The sequence below is a fragment of the Aotus nancymaae genome, unplaced genomic scaffold (assembly GCF_030222135.1).
Source record: "Aotus nancymaae isolate 86718 unplaced genomic scaffold, 86718_ANA_hifiasm-v0.15.2.pri h1tg000097l, whole genome shotgun sequence".
Classification (NCBI taxonomy): Eukaryota; Metazoa; Chordata; class Mammalia; order Primates; family Aotidae; genus Aotus; species Aotus nancymaae.
Window position 1 is genome coordinate 2,239,806 of NW_026988512.1, and position 22,782 is coordinate 2,262,587.

The window sequence follows — 22,782 nt, forward strand, 5'->3', positions numbered from 1 at the left end:
GTCTGAGATTGCATCCCTTCAGCCTAACCTGAGGCTCTGTGCCAGCACCTGCCCCACCTCTGCAAGAGGATGGCTGGTGTGCACTCCCCATCACTCCAATCCAGAGTCACAGGAGGCAGGCACTTCCCACTCTGTGGTGAAAGGAGAGAAGTCAGCACTCATCAAAGATGGCAGCCGCTGATGAACAGAATTATTCTCAATAATCCACCGCAAACTCACTCCAGAACTCTTAATGCCAAAAAAGACCCTGTGAGGCTATTTTTGACACAATATTCTCATCCTATTATGTCATAGTTCAGTAGAAAAGTCTCTAAGCCAAAATATTATTTCTGCCCTAAACCAGAAAGAAAAAGCAAATACACCAAGTGCATTTCTGCATCAGAGTTTGTATTGGAGAGGAGCAACCTGAAGTATGATGCATCCTACATCCATCAGTCAGAACGCGGGGGCCCCTGAGCAGTGCTCCGGTTCCTTCCATGTCAGATGTGCCTAGGATGACTCTGCTGGTTCAACAGCAGCCACACCTGTCCCAAAATGCAAGAACCAAAGCCTTCCAAGGAGAACAGTGTCTCCTCCAGCTCACGCGAGTCATTCTGCTGCTTCCTTTTCATTAGTGAAGGTACTGGGAGTCAACAGTGCTTTTGTTCTAGGCATACTTACGACAACACAGAAAAATCCGTGCCTTTAAAAGCAGAGTAAGTTCTTCCCATTTGTTCTCATGAATTTTTGGTGGTAGGGGAGGAGGGACAGGGAAGGTGGCAACCATGAAACTAAAGAAAACGACTGTTTTTATGAATCTACACTAACGAATTAACCCAGATACCAACCTTCTATGAGCAGCTACATGTGTAATTTAAAATTTTCTGGTAGCTGTTTATAGAAAGTAATAAAGAGGTAAAATTAATTTTAATAATGTACTTTAATGCAGTAGATCCAATATATGATCATTTTAACGTGTAATAATCATAAAAACTATTAGTGGGACATCTCACATTCTTTTCTTTGTACCGCCCCAAGCCTGCGCAATCCAGTGCGTATTTGACAATTAGTACATTCCTATCTGGACATTCACATTTCAAGTGCTCAGTACCCACATGTGCCTGGTGACTATCAGAGTAGAAAGCCTGAGTGTACAAATACCTTCCTGACAACAGCTTTTCTACATGTATTAATATGTTTGTGAGCGTGTGCACACTCATATACACTCAATAAACATCAACTAAGATACTGGGCATAGAGGATGAAAAAAGCCTAGTTTTTGTCCTCAAGGAGCTCAAAGTTTAGACACTTGGCATTCTTTTGTTGTTTTTTAGAGCTAGGGTCTCACTCTGTCACCCCAGGCTGGGGTGCAGTGGCACAATCACAGCTCACTGCAGCCTCGACCTCCTTAGCTCAAGCAATCCTCCCACCTCAGCCTCCTGAGTTGCTGGGACTACAGGCATGTGCCAGCATACCTGGTTAATTTTTAAAATCTTTTGTAGAGACAGGGTCTCACCATGTTGCCCAGGCCAGTCTTGAACTCCTGGGCTCAAGTGATTCTTCTACCTCAGCCTCCCAAACTGCTGAGATCACAGGCATGAACCACTGTGCCCGGTTTCTTGGCATTCTTTTTTTTTTTTTTTTTTTTTTTTTTGAGACGGAGTTTCGCTCTTGATACCCAGGCTGGAGTGCAATGGCGCGATCTCGGCTCACCGCAATCTCCGCCTCCTGGGTTCAGGCAATTCTCCTGCCTCAGCCTCCTGAGTAGCTGGGATTACAGACACGCGCCACCGTGCCCAGCTAATTTTTTGTATTAGTAGAGACGGGGTTTCACCATGTTGACCAGGATGGTCTCGATCTCTTGACCTCGTGATCCACCCGCCTCAGCCTCCCAAAGTGCTGGGATTACAGGCTTGAGCCACCGCGCCCGGCCTTGGCATTCTTAACCTCTGAAATAATATGCAAAATATTCTGTGTTTTCTGTGTGTATCCTTCTGGGGAGATAACTTTCTTCATCACTTTATTAAAGGAGTCTGTGTCTCAAAAAGGTTAAGAGCCAGGAGACTAGACTAGCAGCAGATGCTGGGAGAAATGGAGAGCTGCAGAAGACGAAGGAGCTGAGACAGATACAGAGAAGGGGAAAGACCCATGGAGAAAGAAAGGACTAAAGGAAGAAAAATAAACCAAAAAGAGAGAAGAAGAATTTCACTGCTAGACCTGAAACTTTAGTTATAAAATCATATAATAGGCTGGCCATGGTGGTTCACGCCTGTAATCCCAGCTCTTTGGGAGGCCGAGGAGGGTGGATCATGAAGTCAGGAGCTCAAGACCAGCCTGGCCAACATGGTGAAAACTGTCTCTACTAAAAAGACAAAAATTAGCTGGGCATGGTGGTGTGTGTCTGTAATCCCAACTACTCAGGAGGCTGAGGCAGGAGAATTGCTTAAACCCGGGAGGTGGAGGTTGCGGTGAGCCGAGACAACTCCATTGCACTCCAGCCTGGGCAAACAGCAAGACTCCATCTCAATAAATAAATAAATAAATGGCCCACCCACCACTCGTACTAAGGAAGGCTCACAGCCCGCCGCGCTCGCTTCGCTGCCCCGCATCTAGTTGGCCCAGCGTCCACCACGCCTCTGCCAAGGCCTCAACAGACCACACCAAAATGCCACCTCAAATGGAACATGCCACGGAAACCACGATGTTTACATTTCACAAATTTGCTGGGGATAAAAGCTACTTAACAAAGGAGGACCTGAGAGTACTCACGGAAAAGGAGTTCCCTGGATTTTTGGAAAATCAAAAAGACCCCCTGGCCGTGTACAAAATAAAGAAGGACCTGGACCAGTGCAGAGATGGCAAAGTGGGCTTCCAGAGCTGCTTCTCCCTAATTGCGGGCCTCACCATTGCGTGCAAGACTCTTTTGTAGTACACATGAAGCAGAAGGGAAAGAAGCAGGCAGAAACGAGCAGTTCCCCAGGCCCTGATAAGAGCTGTCCCAAGGGGTCGCTTAAGGAATCTGCCCCACAGCTTCCCCATATAAGGATTTCACGAGCAGATCAGGACCCTTAGCAAGTGTACAAATAAAATCTAACTCCCATTTGATGAGCAGAGAAAGAGAAGTTAAATGCCAGACAGGCTTTTGATTTTTGTATTGTTTGCATCCCCCTGCCCTCAATAAATAAAGTTCTTTTTCAGTTCTGAATAAATAAATAAGTAAATAAATAAAATCATATAATACAAATTGGCATGTTCCAGTTACTATGCCAGGTGCTGGGGAAAGATACAGAGATGAAAGACAAGGTGTCTGTGTCCAAGGAGTTCACATTTAGCGACAGGAACAGACTCATCCAGGCAGATACAATCCCTGGATAAGTATGAAGACGCAGTTTATGTGCAATCTGCTATGGCTGCAGTGGGGAGAGGAGGAAGGGGTGCCACACAGGGGGATACAGTGTATTTCCTTTTCTTTCTTTTTTTTTTTTTGAGATGATATCTCGCTGTGTCACCCAGGCTGGAGTGTGGCGGCACAATCTCGGCTCACTGCAATCTCCATCTCCCAGGCTCAAGGGATCCTCCCACCTTAGCCTCCCAAGTAGCTGGGACATGCACCACCACACCTGGTTAACTTTTATATTTTTTGTAGAGATGGTGTTTTGCTATGTCACCTGGGCCAGCCTCAAGCTCCTGGGCTGAAGCAACCTACCTGCCGCAGCCTCACAAAGTGCTGGCATTACAAGCGTGGAGCCACCATGCCTGGTCCCTCATTTCCTAAATGAAGGTTATTTTCTGATTAAATTTTAAATCTATGTCCTGGAATAACTCAAGACTGTGAATTTTAGTTTGGATAGTTCATGGAGAAATCAGGTATTCTAAAATATTTTAAAGTGACATCTGGAAATAGCTGTGAAGTTTCTATTCTGAGTTATTTATCATCAAATTGAACCTAGTTATTTGCTCCAACTACTTAAGGTCGAGGCAGGAGGATCACTTGAGGTCAGGAGTTCAAGACCAGCCTGGCTAACATGGTGAAACTCTGTCTCTACAAATAAACTAGTCAGGCATGGTGGCACGCACCTGTAGTCCCAGCTACTTGGGAGGCTGAGGCATAAGAATCAATTGAATCTGGGAGGCAGAGGTTGCAATGAGCTGAGATCACGCCAGCACTCCAGCCTGGGTGACAGAGTAAGACTCTATCTCAAAGAAAAAAAGCCATCAAACAATGAACACTGAAGAAAAAAACCCTATCAACTCATTAGGAAATCTTTGTATTTTATTTATTTTTTTATTTACAGACAAAGTCTCACTCTGTCACAGTGGTGTGATCTTGGCTCACTGCAACCTCCACCTCTTGAATAGCTGGGATTACAGACGCCTACCACCACACCTGGCTGATTTTTGTATTTTTAGTAGAGACAGGGTTTCACCATGTTGGCCAGGCTGGTCTCTTAAGCAATCCACCTGCCTTGGCCTCCCAAAGCGCTGGGATAACAGGCGTGAGCCACCGTGCCTGCCCCACGTTAGGAATTCTTTGGATTGTAGCCGTGGACTCAGAAAGACCTGGGTTCAAAATGTAGCCCACCACCTACTAGCTGTCTGACCTCAAACAACTGAGCTGACCTCTGACTTGGCTTCCTAGTCTGTAAAATGGGGATAATGATGCTGACATCAAGGGTCGGTGTTGGAAGGCAGTGAGATGTATATGGCACAGGCACACAAGAGTCTCAATAAACGGCCGGAGCCATCATGCCCACAGCAGGTCTGGCAGCAGTGTGTACTTGCTGAAGATCAAATTGGGATATTTACTGAGTGTGGATTAAAGGCTCCCTGTTTTTACAGCATGAAGCTTCTTCAAAAAATAAAATGTTGAAAGGAACTTCAAATGGTTGTTAAGTATTTCAGGAAAACTAGGGTCTGTAAATTCCTTTGGAAAACTCTGTAGCTGTGCCAGCCTGTTTAATGTTCTCCATGATACGGCCTCACGTCCCCAGAGAGAGGTTGGCACAGGATTTAGGGACACTGACTGAAGAACACAGGCAAATCGCGTGTCTGGGCAGATTGCTGCTGTAAAGTTCCCTATTCCGTCCTTACCGTAGGGAGTCCCTTCCTGCACTCTGGACTTGGCCAGCAGGATAACAGCAAACGTAACGCTGGGCCCTGGCGCGTGGGGGCTCTCCCTGTCTTGCAACTTCAAAATGCCCTGCCCTGGCTGGCCGATTGCAGAAGACCACATGGAGTGGGGACGCGCCATCACCGCTGAGTCCCTGCCACAGGTCAGCCCATCGAGCACCTGATGGGTGGGTCAGACCATCCTAAACCACACAGCCCAGCCAGCTGCCAGCTAACTGCAAAGACCAGCCAGGCTCGCTCAAGCCAGAACGATCCCAGTGCCCTACAGAACTGTGAGGTACAGAAAGAAATGTTTATTTTTTTTGAGCCACTAGTATCAGGTGGTTTGTTATGGAGCACAAGCCGACTAACACACATCCCTGAAAAAGGCTGCATGCTCAGGAGGGGTACTCCAGTGTGAGCTACAGCAATGCAGTCTTCACACTTCTGAAACAGATTCAATTCACATACATACCAACAGAGAGCTCTAACTCTACACAGAAGAAATTGTTATCTTTTTCAGCTAAAAAACAAAAAAGATAGATACATAGAAGCAAACTCTTCAAGACAGTTCTTCAAAAAAACCTTGCTAAGTAGCTAATTCAGCATAATCTTATGACATAGTTTTTATCAGGATTGTGAGAGGAAAGGCACCACTATGACTGCTGTTGTTTGATACTCATTTTAACATAGTTGATATTTAAAATTATATTGGAATTCTCTTGGGGCTTTCATACTGCTTTACATTTAGAACAGCCATCGACTTAACAAACCAATGGTTAAAGCACTATCAGGAAACTAACTTCCAAGCATTTGCAAGATTTGTATGAATGGCAGGATGCCCATGACCACAGCCGAAAGTGGTGTCAACGACCGTTCTGCCCTTAAGAGGCTCATAGGTCGGGCGTGGTGGCTCACGCCTATAATCCCAGCACTTTGGGAGGCCAAGGCAGGTGGATCAAGAAGTCAGGAGATAAAGACCAGCCTGGCAAACATGGTAAAACCCCCGTCTCTACTAAAATACAAAAAATTAGCCAGGCGTGGTGGTGAGCGCCTGTAATCCCAGCTACTTGGGAGGCTGAGGCAGGGGAATCACTTGAACCCAGGAGGCGGAGGTTATAGAGAGCCGAGATTGCACCACTACCTACGCTCCAGCTTGGTGACAGAGCAAGACTGTCTCAAAAAAAAAAAAAAAAAAAAAGAGGCTCATAATGTGATAAGAGTCATGATACTGTCCATAAACTTATCATGTAAGGGAGTAATTAGCAAGCATCCCAAAAGTTAAAAGCTCATTCCAATAGGAACATAAGCAAAGAAGAGGCTTCCAGTTGTTAATCAAGAAAGGTCGGCCCGGCACAGTGACTCATGCCTGTGATCCCAGCACTTTGGGAGGCCGAGGTGGGGGGATCACCTGAGGTCAGGAGTTCGAGACCAGCCTGGTCAACATTGTGAAACCCAGTCTTCACTAAAAATACAAAAAGATTAGCCAGGAATGGTGGCGCCTGCCTGTAGTCCCAGCTACTCAGGAGACTGAGGCAGGAGAATCGCTTGAACTGGGAGGCAGAGGCTGCAGTGAGCCAAGATTGCACCACTGCACTCCAGCCTGGGCAACAGAGCAAGACTCTGTCAAAAAAAAAAAAAAAGAAAGAAAGAAGGAAAGAAAAGAAAAGGCATCTTCGGCCAGGTACAGTGGCTGACACTTATAATGTAATCCCAGCACATTGGGAGGCTGAGGTAAGAGGACTGCTTGAGGCCAGGAGTTCAAGACCAGGCTGGCACCATAGCAAGAGCCCATCTCCATTTTTTGAAAAGGCATCTTGGAGGGAGTGGCATTTGTTTTTGTTTGTTTGAGACCAAGTCTCACTCTGTCACCCCAGGCTGGAGTGCAGCAGCACAATCTCATCTCACTGCAGCCTCCACCTCCTGGGTTCAAGTGATTCTCCTGCTTCAGGCTCCCGAGTAGCTGGGATTACAGGCACTCGCCACCATGCTCAGGTAATTTTTGTACTTTTAGTAGAGACGGGGTTTCACCATGTTGGCCAGGCTGGTCTTCAACTCCTGACCTCAGGTGATCAGTCCGCCTCTGCCTCCTAAAGTGCTGGGATTATAGCTGTGAGCCACTGCACCTGTCCTGGGAGTGGCATTTGAAAGGAGCCTTCTCCTAAGCTCTCAACAGCAGCACGAGTAGAAAGAACACGATAAAGAAGCAACGCACGAGCAAGATGGAGAACAGGAAAGCCACAGTGTTTGTCCAGGGACAGCCGGGATGGAGATTCCACCTCCGTCAAGTAATAGCTGCTTTGATGACTGACTGAGTTAATTTTTCCTGATCTAGGCTCTAAAGTATCCAATGAAAGTGGCATCTACAGCCAGGTTCCTGGTTCAAATGCCAGCTCCATCACTTTGTAGTGGTCTTGGGCGATTACTTTCTCACTGTGCCTTGATTTCATCACTTTTAAAATGGGAATAATAATTACACATCTCACAGGGTTATTATTAAGACTAAATAAGTTTTTATTTGTAAAGTATGTAGAATAGTACCCAGTGTAAATGTTTTGTTAAATAAACATACGTTTATGCATACATGGCAAACAGATAGATACATAGATATCGATAGGCACGTATGAATGTAGATATGTAGATACAGCTTTATCACCAAGAACAGTATCTGGTATGTAGAAGATGCTAAATATATTTAAATACTTCCCTTCCTCCTCCATTGCACAAGGTCCGACATGTTTCATGCATCCCAACATCTGCCTCCACTCAGTTAAAAGAACACAGGCTACCCTTCCTCTACTTTGACACTGGAAGCTTCCTCCTTTCTCTTGGGGGCAGTAATTCTGTGCTTGCTGGTGGTACAAGGTGCTGGGCTTAGCCAGGCACAGTGTCACGCCCATAATCCCAGCACTTTGGGAGGCCAAGGTCATAGGATTGCTTGAGCCCAGGAATTTGAAACCAGCCTGGGCAACATAGTGAGACTTTGTCTCTACAAATAAAAAATAAAGTAAAAAGAATTAGCAGGGTATAGTAGTACCCACCTGTAGTCCCAACTACTTGGGAGGCTGAGGTGGCAGGATCTCTTGAGTACAGGAGTTTGAGGCTACAGCGAGCTATGATTGTGCCACTGCACTCCAGCCTGGGCGACAGAGCGAGAAGCTGTCTCAACAAAACAAAACAAAAAGATGCTGGGCTTGAAACCACTAGAGACGGATACAACACAGCCACTAGCTTCAAAACAAAGGAGTGCGAATACCACCTTAGGAATGCACCTCAAATGGAAAAACAAGCATAGGCTTATCAAGTGCAACTTTCACTCCTGTAATTTATTACTAACCAAGCTCATCTAAAACAAGAAACCCGGCCTGCAGTAAGATTTTGGGGAAAAAGTCAAACAGCTTTAAAGCCACAGTAATTTGAAAGTTAGGTTAACAAACATCTTACTAATCCCACAATAATTTGGCTTGAAGTAGTTATATATCTAAACAGAAATACTTTTAAATGCAGTTTCGTTACTTGAATCAACAGAATGTTAAACTGAGTTTCTTCTGTTTTTAAAAGGAAAGTGCTAAGGATAGTTACTGGATTATACTAAAAACAAAAAAAACCCACTAAAAGTGCTTGAAAATATTCTGCTATGTTGAAATAAGTAACATTTTCCTGCAATCTTATATCATGTCTTTGTTTAGAAGCCACTTTGCATAGGTATCACCAAGGTAAACTTCACCCATCACAAACAAAACCTTATTGCCAACTCTGTATTGGACGGAAGGTGAAATAATGAGCTGGGCTAAACTGCTTACCATAAACATCCACTTCTCGGTTTATTCCCTCCGATAATTGGAAAACTATTAAGTATCAGGCAAGGGGCTATTGATTGTCCAAGTCTTTTGATACATAGTATCAAATACTAATTTTTGTTATTTCAATCTATACTGCTTCACAATCATTCAAGTCTGTTTCAAGAGCTCTTACGGTCTTTACGTAAAGATTACCCTACTTTTGACTTGAAATTTAAGACTTTCTGAGGAAAACAGGGCTGTAGGAGTCTTTTAATAGAGCCATACTCCTGGGTTCAATCAAACTGAACCACTTGTTAGCTTCGAGACAGCAGGCAAGCTGTTTAACGGAGTTCTCTCTGCCCATCCGTAAATGAGGATAGGGATCCATCCACCTTCCAGGACTGGTGCAAAAATGACTCATGTGCATAAATCACTTAGAACAGAGCTTGGCATGGATTTTTGAAAAAAAATATATTTTATACATGGATTTAAAAAAATGAAATATAAATATAACATATATGTTTGATATGTAAGTTATATAAAGTAACGGTGAAGGAGAATTTCTAGTTAAACCGCCTGGCCATGGTAGGTAGAAAATCTGCTCTGGGGCTCTGAGGCTTTAGGTTCCCTTGCTACCTATTTCAGGCAGACAGGGAACGTGCAGGGTATGCCTGAAAGGACCGTCATTATGACAGCCGGGAGCCGCCAGCTTCACTGTGAGTAATTTCAAGTCTGTTCTCAAGGCTCCTGCTTTTTCACTATCAGGTCTCTGAGCATCTGTAAGATACGCCTGAAGGGCAGATGCCCGCGTGTGTGGTAGAAGTCAACGCCTGATACCAATTTTCCAAGAGACATGGAAATCAAGAATTTGTTTTCTAATTTTTAAGTTTTGGCTGGGCGCGTCGCTCACGCCTGTAATCCCAGCACTTTGGGAGGCTGAGGCAGGCGGATCATGAGGTCAAAAGATCGAGACCATCCTGGCCAACATGGTGAAACCCCATCTCTACTAAAAAATACAAAAATTAGCTGGGCGTGGTGGTGCCCGCCTGTAGTCCCAGCTACTCAGGAGGCTGAGGCAGGAGGATTGCTTGAACCCAGGAGGCGGAGGTTGCGGTGAGCCTCCAGCCTGGCGCTTGGTGACAGAACAAGACTTGGTCTCAAAAAAAAAAGAGTTTTGCTGTAAATGGATAGGATCCATTTCCAAACAGATAAACTAAGAAGTGGTCACTTTTAGGGTAAGCAGTTCAAAGTCAAGCTCAAATTAAGAGACAAATATTCATAAGAGGATCTAACTGCACTTGACCACAAGAGTCCAGCAGGTGGCTACTTCCAACAGGTCTCTTGATAAACGGACATGACTGTATCCTTAGGTACCAAGTCTTTCATTTAAAAAGTACTAAAAAAAAAAAAAAGAGTTTGTTTTCAAAGCAGCTGTGATAAGCAAAAAACAAACAAAAACCCACCAAAAAACCATAAAACCAAACCCAGAAGGATCAACAAACTCAGCTCTCAGAACTATAATAGCCCAATAATTATAATAATCCAAGAGACCATTCTGAGAGACACCAGAGACCAGTTCCTTTATAATACAGGGGCATGGTTCACAAAAGAGTAGACAAACAGTACCGGGATAGCCATGGCTGACTGCAGACTGTGAAATAATAGACAATTATCCACTTTAGACATTAATGCTTTCATTGTAAGAGGTGGTTTCTTCTTTTTGACATTATATCCTTGCCTTTCCAATTGCCAGGACAGGGTGCATTTCCCACTTCTTTGACTCAGATCTGTTTTTTAAAAATGCTCTTTAAAAATGACTGAAAATTATCCTTTTTGAGTTTCCCAAACTAAGAACCTTTTATATAAACCATGTTGAAAGGAACAGCTCTGGATAGATCCAGATTTCTTTAAGGCAAAAAAAGAAAACAAAGTCTTTTTCTTTCTTTATTGAGATGGAGTCTCACTGTGATGCCCAGGCTGGAGTGCAGTGGCACAATCTTGCCTCACTGTAACCTTCACTTTCTGGGTTCAAGTGATTCTCCTGCCTCAGCCTCTCGAGTAGCTGGGACTATCTATAGGCATACACTACCACACTCGGCTAATATTTGTATTTTTAGTACAGATGGGGTTTCACCATATTGGCCAGGCTGGTCTAGAACTCCTGACTTCAAGTGATCTGCCTGCCTTGGCATCCCAAATTGCTGAGAATACAGGCCTGAGCCACCACGCCCAGCCCAAAAAATGCTTTTTCAATAAGATGGATGGAAATGTAAAAGGGTAGCATATGTATAAGTTCCAACCAACACTGTGACTTTAAAAAAGAAAACTCTTGACCTTCATATTTAAAATTATTAAACTAATAAGCAGCTAGTTAGACAAAGAACATTCAAGTTGTTCATACACAGCAGATCAGAATTATGTATGCCCAAATCACAACATCAGATTAGTAGCCACTGTTCTTCATATCAGCTTTAAATACACCCACTCTTCTCATAAGAGTGTTGTGGCAGTCAGCGCTCAGGAAAAATCATTAAGATAAGGAACGAATAACACAAACCGCCCCTCAAACAATATCCCACAGAGTATCTCTGAAATCATTTACTAAAGTAATGTCTCTCAAAACCACGTTTACATTTAACCTAATCCTAGGCACTGAGAAAACAGGAGGAATAAATCACATTTAACCTGCCATTCTTTAGAATGCTGGACAATCCTGAAAGGTATGGAGGGAAAAGAAAAGTATTAAAAATAGCCAAGAGAAGGATTAGACAGCGGCTAAAACGCAAAGGCCAGGGGTGAGATCAAAATTAGAAACAGATAATGTCTGGAGAATTGTCCATATAAGGGCATCTTCGTATCAGTAACTCAGCTGGAATAATCCACTGGGCAGAATTAACTGCTGCCACCATCACAGTGGCTGCTTCTCCACCTCTCATTCAGAAACCGCTGGAGTCTCGGGAGATATATACGACATGACTTGATGCTGTTATAGTCAGACAGCCAATGTTTGGGGGTATTTTTAAAGCTGGCCTTAACTTCCCTCATCCTAGAAGATAAACTTCATATATTTTGATCTTTCCTTTTTATAAAAGTATGAAAAAGCAATAGAAGAGGATAAAACTTTGCTGACCACTTTTAACCACTCCTACACCACACTGACTCGCATTCTCCGACTCCATAGATCTCCTGACTTTCCCGAGCAGGCGGCTGGTTGTGCATTCTCATGTGTTCATTCATCCATCAGGCTCTCAGGGAGCTTCCTAACCTGGTGCCAAGTGCTCTAGAAAAGAAATGAATAGGATCTTATCTTCCAGGAGTTCAGTGTACTCTGGAAGACAGATACATAAATAATTCTAATACAGGTAAATCCTGTAATGGAAGTAAAGGATGCAATTCTCTCTGGGGCTTGGGGGGTTTTGCGATGGAAATGCCTGGGCAGAGAAACGGTGAAAGGCATTCTGGGAAGAGCAATCAGTACAGGCAAAGGCTCAGGGGTAGAAAACCAGGTAGCACGTTCTGGGAACAGCCAGAAGTATGTGATTTGAGTACAAGTGATGGGATATGAATGGGAGGAAAGGCAGAAGATTAGGTTGCAAAAGTGGATTGGTGCTAGATTGCTGGGGCCCACAAGTACCACGCTAGGGTTGGTCCATCATCCTGTAGCTCTGAGGCTCTCAACTCTGGATACACACTGAAATCTCCTGGGAGGCTTTAAAACAAAGTGCTGACGGCCTATTCTTTGTTACTCTTAACAGTTGGGTCCAGGCATCAGTAATTCTTAAAAACATCCCATGTAGCAATTCTAACCTGTGGTCAGGGGTAAGAACTACTCCAGTGGGCAACTGGGAGTCAACAACGCTGCTTCACTTAGGATACCATTAGGCAAACACTAAAACAATAGTTAACCAGTAACGTTGTGAAGAGCAGATTGGAAACAGAGACTAGAGGAGAAATGTCAGTTAGTCTATTGCCGACTGGAAACAGGCAAGAGACTTACGTGAATGCCAGTGATAAAAGCTAAAAACCCCTTTCCCGGCTGGGTGTGATGGCTCATGCCTGTAATCCCAGCACTTTGGGAGGCCGAGGCAGGTGGATCATTTGGGGTCAGGAGTTTGAGAACAGCCTGGCTGTTTCACCATGTTGGTGAAACTCCATCTCTACTAAAAATATAAAATTAGCCAGTCATGGTGGTGCGCACCTTTAATCCCACCTACTTGGGAGGCTGAGGCAGGAGAACTGCTTGAACTTAGGAGGCGGAGGGTGCAGTGAGCTGAGACATGCCACTGCGCTCCAGCCTGGGCAATGCAGTGAGACTTCTCAAAAAAAAAAAGCTCTTTCCCTAAGAAACATGCATATATGTCAAAAAATGTACATGTAATTTCTGGGGCCAATGAACCTCTGTGAGTGATGGATTCAGCTTGGGGAAGCCTGGTGTAAAGGCAGTGATGGAAAAGAGGAAAGAGAGACTTTGGAGGTATAATCAACACTGATGACTTCGGTGGGGGGAAGAAGAGGAATTAAGGATGACGCTACCACTGCTAGTGTGAGAAGTGTACTGTGCACCTAAGTATCAGGAACTGTGCTAAGCACTTAAGATGTATTGATCTCACTGTGTTTTCCCACTTCTGCAGGACAGATTGATATCACATCTGTTTCACAGCTGAAGAACCTGAGATTTACAGACATTACATCAGCTTGTCCAAGGTCACATGGAGATAAGTAGTGGGACAGGAATTGAATCCCAGACAGTTTTGGGTGGTATTAACTGTGGTATTAACAGAGCTGGTGGTATTAACCTTTCCCCATGCTGTCTCTCATGAATGGCACCTGCGAATTAAACAGGAGTGACAGGAGGGTAAGGCAGGAGTAGATTTAGGATGAGCAAGGTGGAGTGGGGATATAAAAAATTAGTTTTAGACATGCTGTGTTCAAGAAAATACAACATATACAGATGACAGTATCTGTTAAATCAGAAAAAATAGAAAAGAGATCGAGAGGTGAGAGAAGAAGGTGCTAACAGAACATAGTATTTCTGAGTTCTCTCTGGGTGCCAGCCCTGTGCTGAGTGCTTACTCACAATGGCAGGAGTTTACCACTATCTTACTTCTGCAAGTGAGAGAACGGATCTGGGAAACCAGGGTCACACAGCCACTACGTGCTGGAGCCAGATTTGAACCCACCAGGCTACCGTCCTAACCTCTAACCCGCACCCCCGGCACTATAAAAAGTAGAAATCCTGGGGCCACAAGTGGCTGCAGCCCCCCAACTGTTCTAAGACTGCTAGCCTGTCTTAGAATAGGGTTCTAGGATACAGGGTTTTAAAAAAAAGTTTTATATAAAAATGTTTGACAATATTTATGTATTTCCACAACCTCAAGGATTTTTATATCGTTTCAATTATCAAAGAATCATAAGGGATAGCTTAGTCTCAACCAACTTCAGCAAATATTAGCAGTGCAGTTCCACAGGTCGGTATGCAAGATTGGGTGCAAACCCACGGGCGTGACACAGCATGACACGAGCGCCACACAGGGCTGCTACGCAAGTCAGAAGTAGGACAACTGGTTTAGACAATGTGCCTGTGCTTCCTGAAGCCATAGCGAGGGCAGGAAATGGTGACATTTCCTTTTTTACTCATTTTTATAATTTGGAAAATTGTGATTCTTCCCCTCTCTAAAGTAAGCAAAATGAAATCTTAGACACTATCTTACAAGTCCAGATTAGTTACTTCAGGGGGAACAGTGGAGTAACTCATGCACTGAAGTTTCAGATAAAAATCGGTTATATTTCAATTCTCAGCACCTCTGAAATACCTGTACTGACAATCACGTAGCCTTTGAGTCGAAAGCACTTCTTTCATAAAAGTACTTTTAAAGAGAATATGATATTATCCTAGAATTCTTTCCTGTTTTAGAATTAAGGTACCTGAGAGAAGACATACAAAGCTCCAGTTAAGAACTTCTCAAGTCCTGTTGTGTAACCTTTCACTTAGAGCAGGAATCTGGTCTGGAGCTAACACTCATCCATGGCTGGGCTTAAAGGGTTTCCCCCACCTGGGAGGTCACTGCTCTCCAGGGCAGTGCATCCCATTGCTGGAGAGCTCTCACCACCACAAGATTCTGTCTTAGACCAAGTCAAAATCCTTTGCCTTGTAATCTCCACTCATTCATTCAGTTATTGAGCACAGAAGATCCACATAGCACCCTCTGGTCTTCCTACTCTCCATCTATAAGGGCTGCTATCACTCTTTCATACTGTCTTTCAGATCCAACAAACTCCTTGAGCAGCAGTTCCTGATGTGACTTCCTTTCTCTACCTACCACCGGTCCTGCCTCCCTCGTTTGCCAACATCTCACCTAAACTGTGGTTCAGAGACTTAAACACAATTCATCAAGCGTGCTCTAACTAGCGCACAAAACAGGACAACAGACTCCACGCAATCTAGGCACGCATCAGTGCAACCTGAGCTTGCTCTGTTTTCAGCAGCCACATCACAGAGACGGCTCCGATAAGCCTGTGCCCCAGTAAACTCTGAGCTATTTTTTATCTTATGCACTTGAGACTGTCCACCGCCCCCAAGCATTTCTCAACTCCTGCAGGTGATTTATCCTTAGTATCTCCTCTTGCTGATTTTAGAACATTATTACAGCCCGTTCAGATGATTCTGAAACTAGAATCTGCTATCTATAGTATTAGTCACCTCTCCTAATTTTACGTGACCTGGAAATTAGATAAACTTATTTTGATCCAGGTCTTTAAAGAAAGAGGATATTGTGATAAAAAACGTTCTACTGAGGCTGGGTGAGGTGGCTCACGCCTGTCGTCCCAGCACTTTGGGAGGGTTAACTGGGATCACCTGAACCTCGGAAGTTGAGGCTGCGGTGAGCCGTGTTCATGCCATTGCACTCTAGTCCAGACAACTGGAGTGAGACCCTGTCTCTAAATAAATAAATAAATGAGTGCTACTGATGGGCACTCACAGTGCCTTACAGGTCCTTTGGGCTTAGTAATATTCTCTAATTGACAATATGAATATATTAGCAATTTTTAAGCATTTCCGGGCAATAGCCCCTTTGAAAATCTGATGAAGGTCATAAAACGCACAAGTGTACAGAATTTGGCAATCAATACCATGTGATTCACGGACCTCCACAAAGCCCACCATGGGCCTCTGTTAAGAAGCTTCGTCCTAGGGATTCTAGGGCCTCTGGAAAAATTCTGGTTGCCAGGATTCATTAGTATCCAAATATTCCTAAAATAGTTGACTCTCCTATTAATGCCCAACTTAATACCCAGAAGAAGTCAATTAACTGGAAATCAACTGACACTAATTCATTTATTCTAACGAAGAAGACATCCAGAAACTAAGAAATCTGACCAAAATCAAATCATGGATTATAAGAATACTTTAGGGAAAAAAAGCACAAGTCCCTAAGATTATATGTACAAAAACATTGTTTGTAGTGGCAAACTTTTTTTTTTTTAAGAAAGGAACACCCTGAATGTCCATTCCATGTCCATTCACAGGGCAATGGTTGACTATATTATTCTACATAAAGCCATACCAAATGGCTATTCATATTTTATTCATAATGACTATCGAGTTTTATTCACATTTTTGAAACAACAGTTAAATCTCCATCTGTTGACCTGGAGGCGTAGCTATGATATATTGAGGAGGAAAATCCAGCTTCAGAATCATGTTCAGAGTTTGAGCCTATTTAAAAAACAAAAATCTCACAAACCCTATGTCATTATACATACTTGAGTACAGAAACAGGTGGGGAGGAATTTACATCAGGCTATGTACATGGGTGAGACACTAATTCTTGTTTTTTATTCATCCGTGTGTACTTTCACTTGTTACAAGTAAATATTGTTTTACAAAGTAAAAAATTAAGTTGGAAAAAGAGAAGAACATGGCCCTCAACAGGCTCTGTCAGTCAGTACTCAGATCAGAGATTTTAATTGAATTGGCCCAGCATAGACACTTGCTTTGTTTTTAAAGCTATCTAGATTATTTGAATATGCAGTTGAGGTCAGGAACTACTGCTTTTTATATTTCACTCTTCTTCTCTTACCCCAACTTCATACAAAGAGCACTTCCTTTTATCAGTTACGTAAAGGCTAGCAAGATACACCTGGGAAAGCCAAAACCTACGGCCCAGCCTGTGCCTTGCCCCGTCCATAACCTGGACTGCCCTTATGTTGGCTTTTGATGCCCAACTTAGAGTGACTTGTCGAAAGAATATTTGTAGCCTCACTCTAATAATTTATCACGTATTATTAGCCTGGGACACGGTAATTTTCTAAAACATCTTAGGACCCCAAACTTTTTGGAAAACAAGAGTGTCAACTGTTGCTCTACCAATCAGTTGAAATGTTGTTGGTCGTTAGTCAGTTAATGAGCTTCCCAACTCTTTATGTTAATTTTTTTTTTTTGACAGAGTCTTACTCTGTTGCCCAGGCTGGAGTGCAGTGGCATGATCTCAGCTCACTGCAACCTCTGTCTCCCAGGTTCAAGCAATTCTCCTGCCTCAGCCTCCCGAGCAGGTGGGATTACAGGCGCCCGCCACCACACCTGGCTAATTTTTGTATTTTTAGTAGAAATGTGGTTTCACCATGTTGGCCAGGCTGGTCTCGAACTCTTGACCTCAAGTAACCTACCTGCCTCAGCCTCCCAAAGTGCTGGGGCTACAGGCATGAGCCACTGCGCCCAGCCTCTTTATGCTAATCTTTATGAGTATTTAAAAAAAAAAAAAAACTCTTCATGTCCACCCAGGAACACCAAAAAAACAAAAAAAAATTGACCTCTACCACATTACAAAATGATTTTTAAAAAACCCATTACTGGAAATTTTTTCCCCATCCAAATTTATTATTGAGAACAGTTATTGTAACCCACAATAAAAAGCTCAATAAAATATTAAAAGGGGATTCATTAACAAAAGGAAATAATATTTGAATACATGTTATCTTACAGTACACGTAAGACAGGATTCTATATTTTGGACTCAGCTGCAAATTATACAGAAAGATATTTTAAAACAAGGGGCAATGTGTATTATTTATAATGGTTGCCCTAAGAAATGACTGTCTTTATCTACAACTGCTGACTGCATTAAGCACGTATATTTAAAAAAAACCTAACGTTCCACTTTAAAAATTTTGATCTAGTAATCACGCTCATAAGCATTTCTCCCACAGGGGGAAAAAAAAAACAACTTAGGTCCACAGAAAAACCTGTACACAAATGTTCATAGCAACATTATTTGTAAAAACTGAAAATAACCCAAATGTCTTTCAATGGACAAATGGCTAAGCTGTGGTACCTCTGCATCATGGAATACTACTCAGCAATAAAAGTAACAAGTGCTGATACTCAGGACTGAATGGATCTCACCGGCATTATACTGAGTGAAAAAAGCCAATCTCAAAAGGCTGCATATTACATGATTCCGTTTATATAATATTCTCAAAATGATAAAATTACGGAGATGAGAACAGACTGGTGGTTACAGAGGTTAGGAGCTGTAGCAAAGGGAAAGCCTTGGGGTGACAGATTATGTATTTTTGCTCTTCTTGAGACAGGGTCTCCCTCTGTTGTCCAGGCTAGAGTGCAGTGAGACCATCATCATTCACTGCAGCTTCAGCCTCCTGAGCTCAAGTGATGCTCCCACCTCAGCCTCCTGAGTAGCTGGGACGACAGGTGCATGCCACCACACCTGGGTAATTTTTGTACTTTTTGTAGAGATGGTGTTTTGCCATGTTGCCCAGGCTGGTCTCGAACTCCTAGTCTCAAGCGATCCTCCTGCCTCGGCCTCCCAAAGTGTCGGGATTATAGGTGTGAGCCACCACACTCAGCCAATTCTGTATCTTGATCATGGTGGTGGTGACAAAAATCTACTCATGATTAAACTGCACCAAACTAGGCATACGCTTCACCAATGGGTGCATGTAAAACAGGGAAATCAGAATAAGCTCTGTGGGTTATTCAAATTTATGGCAATTTTCTGGGTTTTGGAGGGAAACTGAGTAGAAGGAAAACAGAACCTCTCTGTACTACTTTTGTAACTTTCTGTGAATCTGTAATCATCAAAAAAAAAAAAAAAAAACGTTTTTTAAGTTTGTGAAGACGGTCACCTATTTAGGAGACATAAACCACTTCTCCTAACCTAAGTGAAGGTACAAACATTTAAAGGGGAAAGACGCAAATGATGGATAGAGGGAAAGACGGCCGAATTATAGTGAGCGAGCAGTTGTCATGTGCCGGGTACTAGAGTCTATCTCATTTAACTCAGTAGGCGATACAGTGAGGTGGTTGTTGATTAATATCCTTACTTTTCAGAGGACGACACCAAAGGATGGAAAAGACAAGAAATTCATTTAACTTCAGCTGGTAAGTAGCCAAGGTATCAAAGTTAAGAAAAGCAAGACAATTTCAAAGCAAAAGGGATTAAGAAAAAGCATTATTGGCCAGCCATGGTGGCTCATGTCTATAATCCTAGCACTTTGGGAGGCCAAGGCAGGTGGATCACCTGAGGTCAGGAGTTCAAGACCAGCCTGGCCAACATGGTGAAATCTTGTCTCCACTAAAAATACAAAAATCGGCCAGGAGTGATGGCAGGTGTCTGTAATCCCAGCTACGTGGGAGGCTGAGGCAGGAGAATCACTTGAACTCAGGAGGCAGAGGTTGCAGTGAGCAGAGATTGCACCACTGCACTCCAGCCTGGGCAACAGAGCATGACTCTATCTCAAAAAAGAAAAAATACTGTAGCAAAAAGGGTTTTCTTTCCTTTTTTCTTTTCAAAGAGACTTGCTCTGTCACCCAGGCTGGAGTGTGGTGGTGTGAACATAGCTTACTGCAGCCTTGAATTCCTAGGGCCAGGCGAGCCTCCTGCCTCCTGAGTAGCTGAGACTATAGGTGCACACCACCACACCTAGCTAATACAATTTTTTTTTTTTTTGTGGAGATGGAGGTCTCACTATGTTGCCCAGGTTAGTCTTGAACTCCTGGCCTCAAGCAGTTATTCCAGCTTGGCCTCTCCCAAAGTGCTCAGATTTGGGGCATGCGCCACTGCACCCAGCAAAAAGGAGTTTTAAAAGTAGCTTAGAACAGACAGAGTAGGTAAAAATGCTATACAGCTGGATCTTAAATATGCCCACTCATTCATATATAGCATACAGGCTGAACACTGGCTCCCAAGAACCTCAAATCCATAATATACTTCAGCCTACCATAACTGAATACACTTGACCAGGGATGTATTTGAAACTGTGGTTATTTTTATTAATCTTTCAAATTTTACTCAGAAACAAAAAGAAAACTAACATTTATTTCTCCTTTTCAAAAGACAGTGACTGGATGGAAATAAGTAGATAAAAGCTAAAATTCAGAGATAACACAAAGAGGGTGCTCAAAATGGGAGGGAAAAAGCTAACCGAGTGTAACAACAAAGCCTGTTCACGAAAGAAAAGAGAAAAGGAAAGTCAACAATGCTGTCAAAAGCAAAAGGCAGAAAAGTCCAACCTCAGGTCAGAGTCAAACATGAATCTGTGTGTAACGAACAATGCTTGTATTTGCAATAAAAGTTTTAAATAAAATCATGGAGTTAAGATTGGTTTCATCGTGCTTAGAAAAAGCAAGAAGAAAATTTCTGCCTTTTTCACCTCATCTCCAATTTAGACATTTAATTTGCGTATTTTAACAGTATGTGAACAAACAGAGGCAATTATAGGATAAATTCCATGTGAGTAAATGGGTATTTAAAAGGAAATTTGCTGTTCTGGTTGTAAAGCTTTTGAGACAGGTCTAGTATCTCACTTAATTTTAAAGATCAAGTAAAACTCCAGGAAAAGACAATATCTAAAACATTGAGAGTATTAATCATCCTTTTAGGTCATAGACAGTCAAGTATCCACTTAACGTGCTGCTTGAAGAAAACAGAATCATCACTGTCCACTCTGCCTTTAGGTTCACCTCTGATATCAAGGCTAATTCCTCTGAGTCATCTTCTTAAAACAAATGCAACATCAACATGTTGGTTTTCTTAGAAGCTTTGTAAAGTCCCAGTGCAGGAAATCACACGTAAGAACCTTACTTGATCTTCAGAAATCCCTCACAGAAGATCTGAGTGGAACAGCTCCACCACCGCATCCCCATCTGTGGCTTCGGCTAAAATGACGAAATCTGAAAAACAATTCTTCTTGTGATATGTCCTTGGAATTTCTTCCTCACGCACAAAGCTTAAGAGTTAATTAAGGTAAAAAAGCCACAATAGGAGAGATCTGTCATACAGTCTTTATCAATCTTTCGGCCTCAGAACTCAATTAGGAGATTAGTTTATTTCTTCCAACTAGGACCCCCAGACAGCAGATTCTGATATAAGCTGCAACCTAGGCCATTCTGCTGGTGGACAGAATCTCTCCCTAATTGCTGGGAGAGTATATACCAGGGAACTGCATTTTCACTAAAGCCACATTTTAATTCATGGTAAATACAACTTCTGGAAGTCTTTACGACTATTCTTAAGTAGAAATGCTTGTAAGGTATGAAAATGGTTATACTTTGAAAAGTTTTTTCCTTTTGAATATACTGAAATATTTGTGGTGATTTAATATCTGGGATTTACTTCAAAATAACATGGTCATGGGGGGAGTGGGTAGAAGTTTTAACGTGACTGGCCGCAAATTGATAGATAAAGCTGGGTGATGGGGACATGAATGATTACACTATTTTGTCTTCTTTATGCTTGAAATTTTCCAACATAAAAAATTGTGCATATCCTTGCATGAGATATAAAATATACCTATGTAACAAGAAATTCTGAGTTAGGCAGAAATCCAGATTCTTAAATGCTTTTGCTACTGCATAATTCCAGGCAAACCATCTCACCTAATAAAAAGTTTCCTGTTTCTAAAATCCATGGCTAAAGCATGATGACTTCTAAGGTCGCTTCAAGGTCTAATATTTTTACTCTGAGAATGCTGGTTTTTTCTGAACCGAGTTTTAAGTCATCTGGTAGCTGTCTATAGTAGCCGGCTGTATAATGAGAAGGCACAGGTGTCTCACGGCAGCTCTTCAGGAAATACAGAAAAAGGAAGGGAGGCAACTCTGGTGATGGATCCACCTCTATTTTTCATAAGTGAGAATGCTCAAGCCTCCGAAATCTGCTTAGGTATTGTTAAGAGTCACATATCACATAAAATGTAAAATGGCTGGGCACGTGGCTCACGATGGAAGCGAGTGGATTACTTGAGGTCAGAAATTCCAGACCAGCGACCAACATGGTGAAACTCTGTCTCCACCACAAACACAAACATTAGCTGGACATGGTGGAGGGTGCCTACAGTCCCAGCTACTCGAGAGGCTGAGGCAGGAGAATTGCTTACGTCTGGGAGGTGGAGAGTGCAGTGAGCTGAGATCAGGCCACTGCCCGCCAACCTGGGCAACAGAGCAAGCCTCTGTCTCAAAAAAAAAAAAAAAAAAGTAAAATGGGCAGACCTCTCTGAGTACATGATCAACAATTTTCATAAGTGTCTTCTGAATACTGCTTATCACAGTATTGTTTACAACTGATCTGATACCTAAATTACCATCAGTTAGAGTACATTCTTACAACGGAACACCATGCAGCTATTTAAAAAATTAAATATAAACCCACGATGACAGGGCTATGGCAAGGGGGCACAGGAACCAACTGAAACAGCTCCCAATGACAAAAGCTAGAACAATCTGAGCAATAAATACAGTAGCACTGGATTATAACCCAGGGCATAAATATCCATGAGCGCATATGGATACAAATGTTGAATAAAGACATGGAAGAGACAGATGCAGCTCCTGTACAGAACTCCAAATCATCTACATAGATCTCCTGCCCTCAAGGAGGTAGGCAAAACTTCCCACTCC

The 22,782-nt window shown here is 42.8% G+C and overlaps 2 protein-coding genes across 8 annotated transcripts in view; one reads left to right on the forward strand and one right to left on the reverse strand.

Moving 5' to 3' along the window:
* Nucleotides 1-22,782, reverse strand: part of SLC20A2 (solute carrier family 20 member 2) — a 116,506-nt gene that overhangs the window by 79,112 nt on the left and 14,612 nt on the right. The window lies entirely within an intron of this gene.
* Nucleotides 2,645-2,908, forward strand: LOC105723299 (protein S100-A10-like). Its single transcript, XM_012461241.3, has one exon. It carries the CDS (start codon nt 2,645-2,647, stop codon nt 2,906-2,908), a length of 264 nt encoding a protein of 87 aa, XP_012316664.2.

Excerpts from the sequence above, each read along its gene's own strand:
- LOC105723299 (XM_012461241.3), top strand. The coding sequence starts at position 2,645 with ATGCCACCTCAAATGGAACATGCCACGGAAACCACGATGTTTACATTT.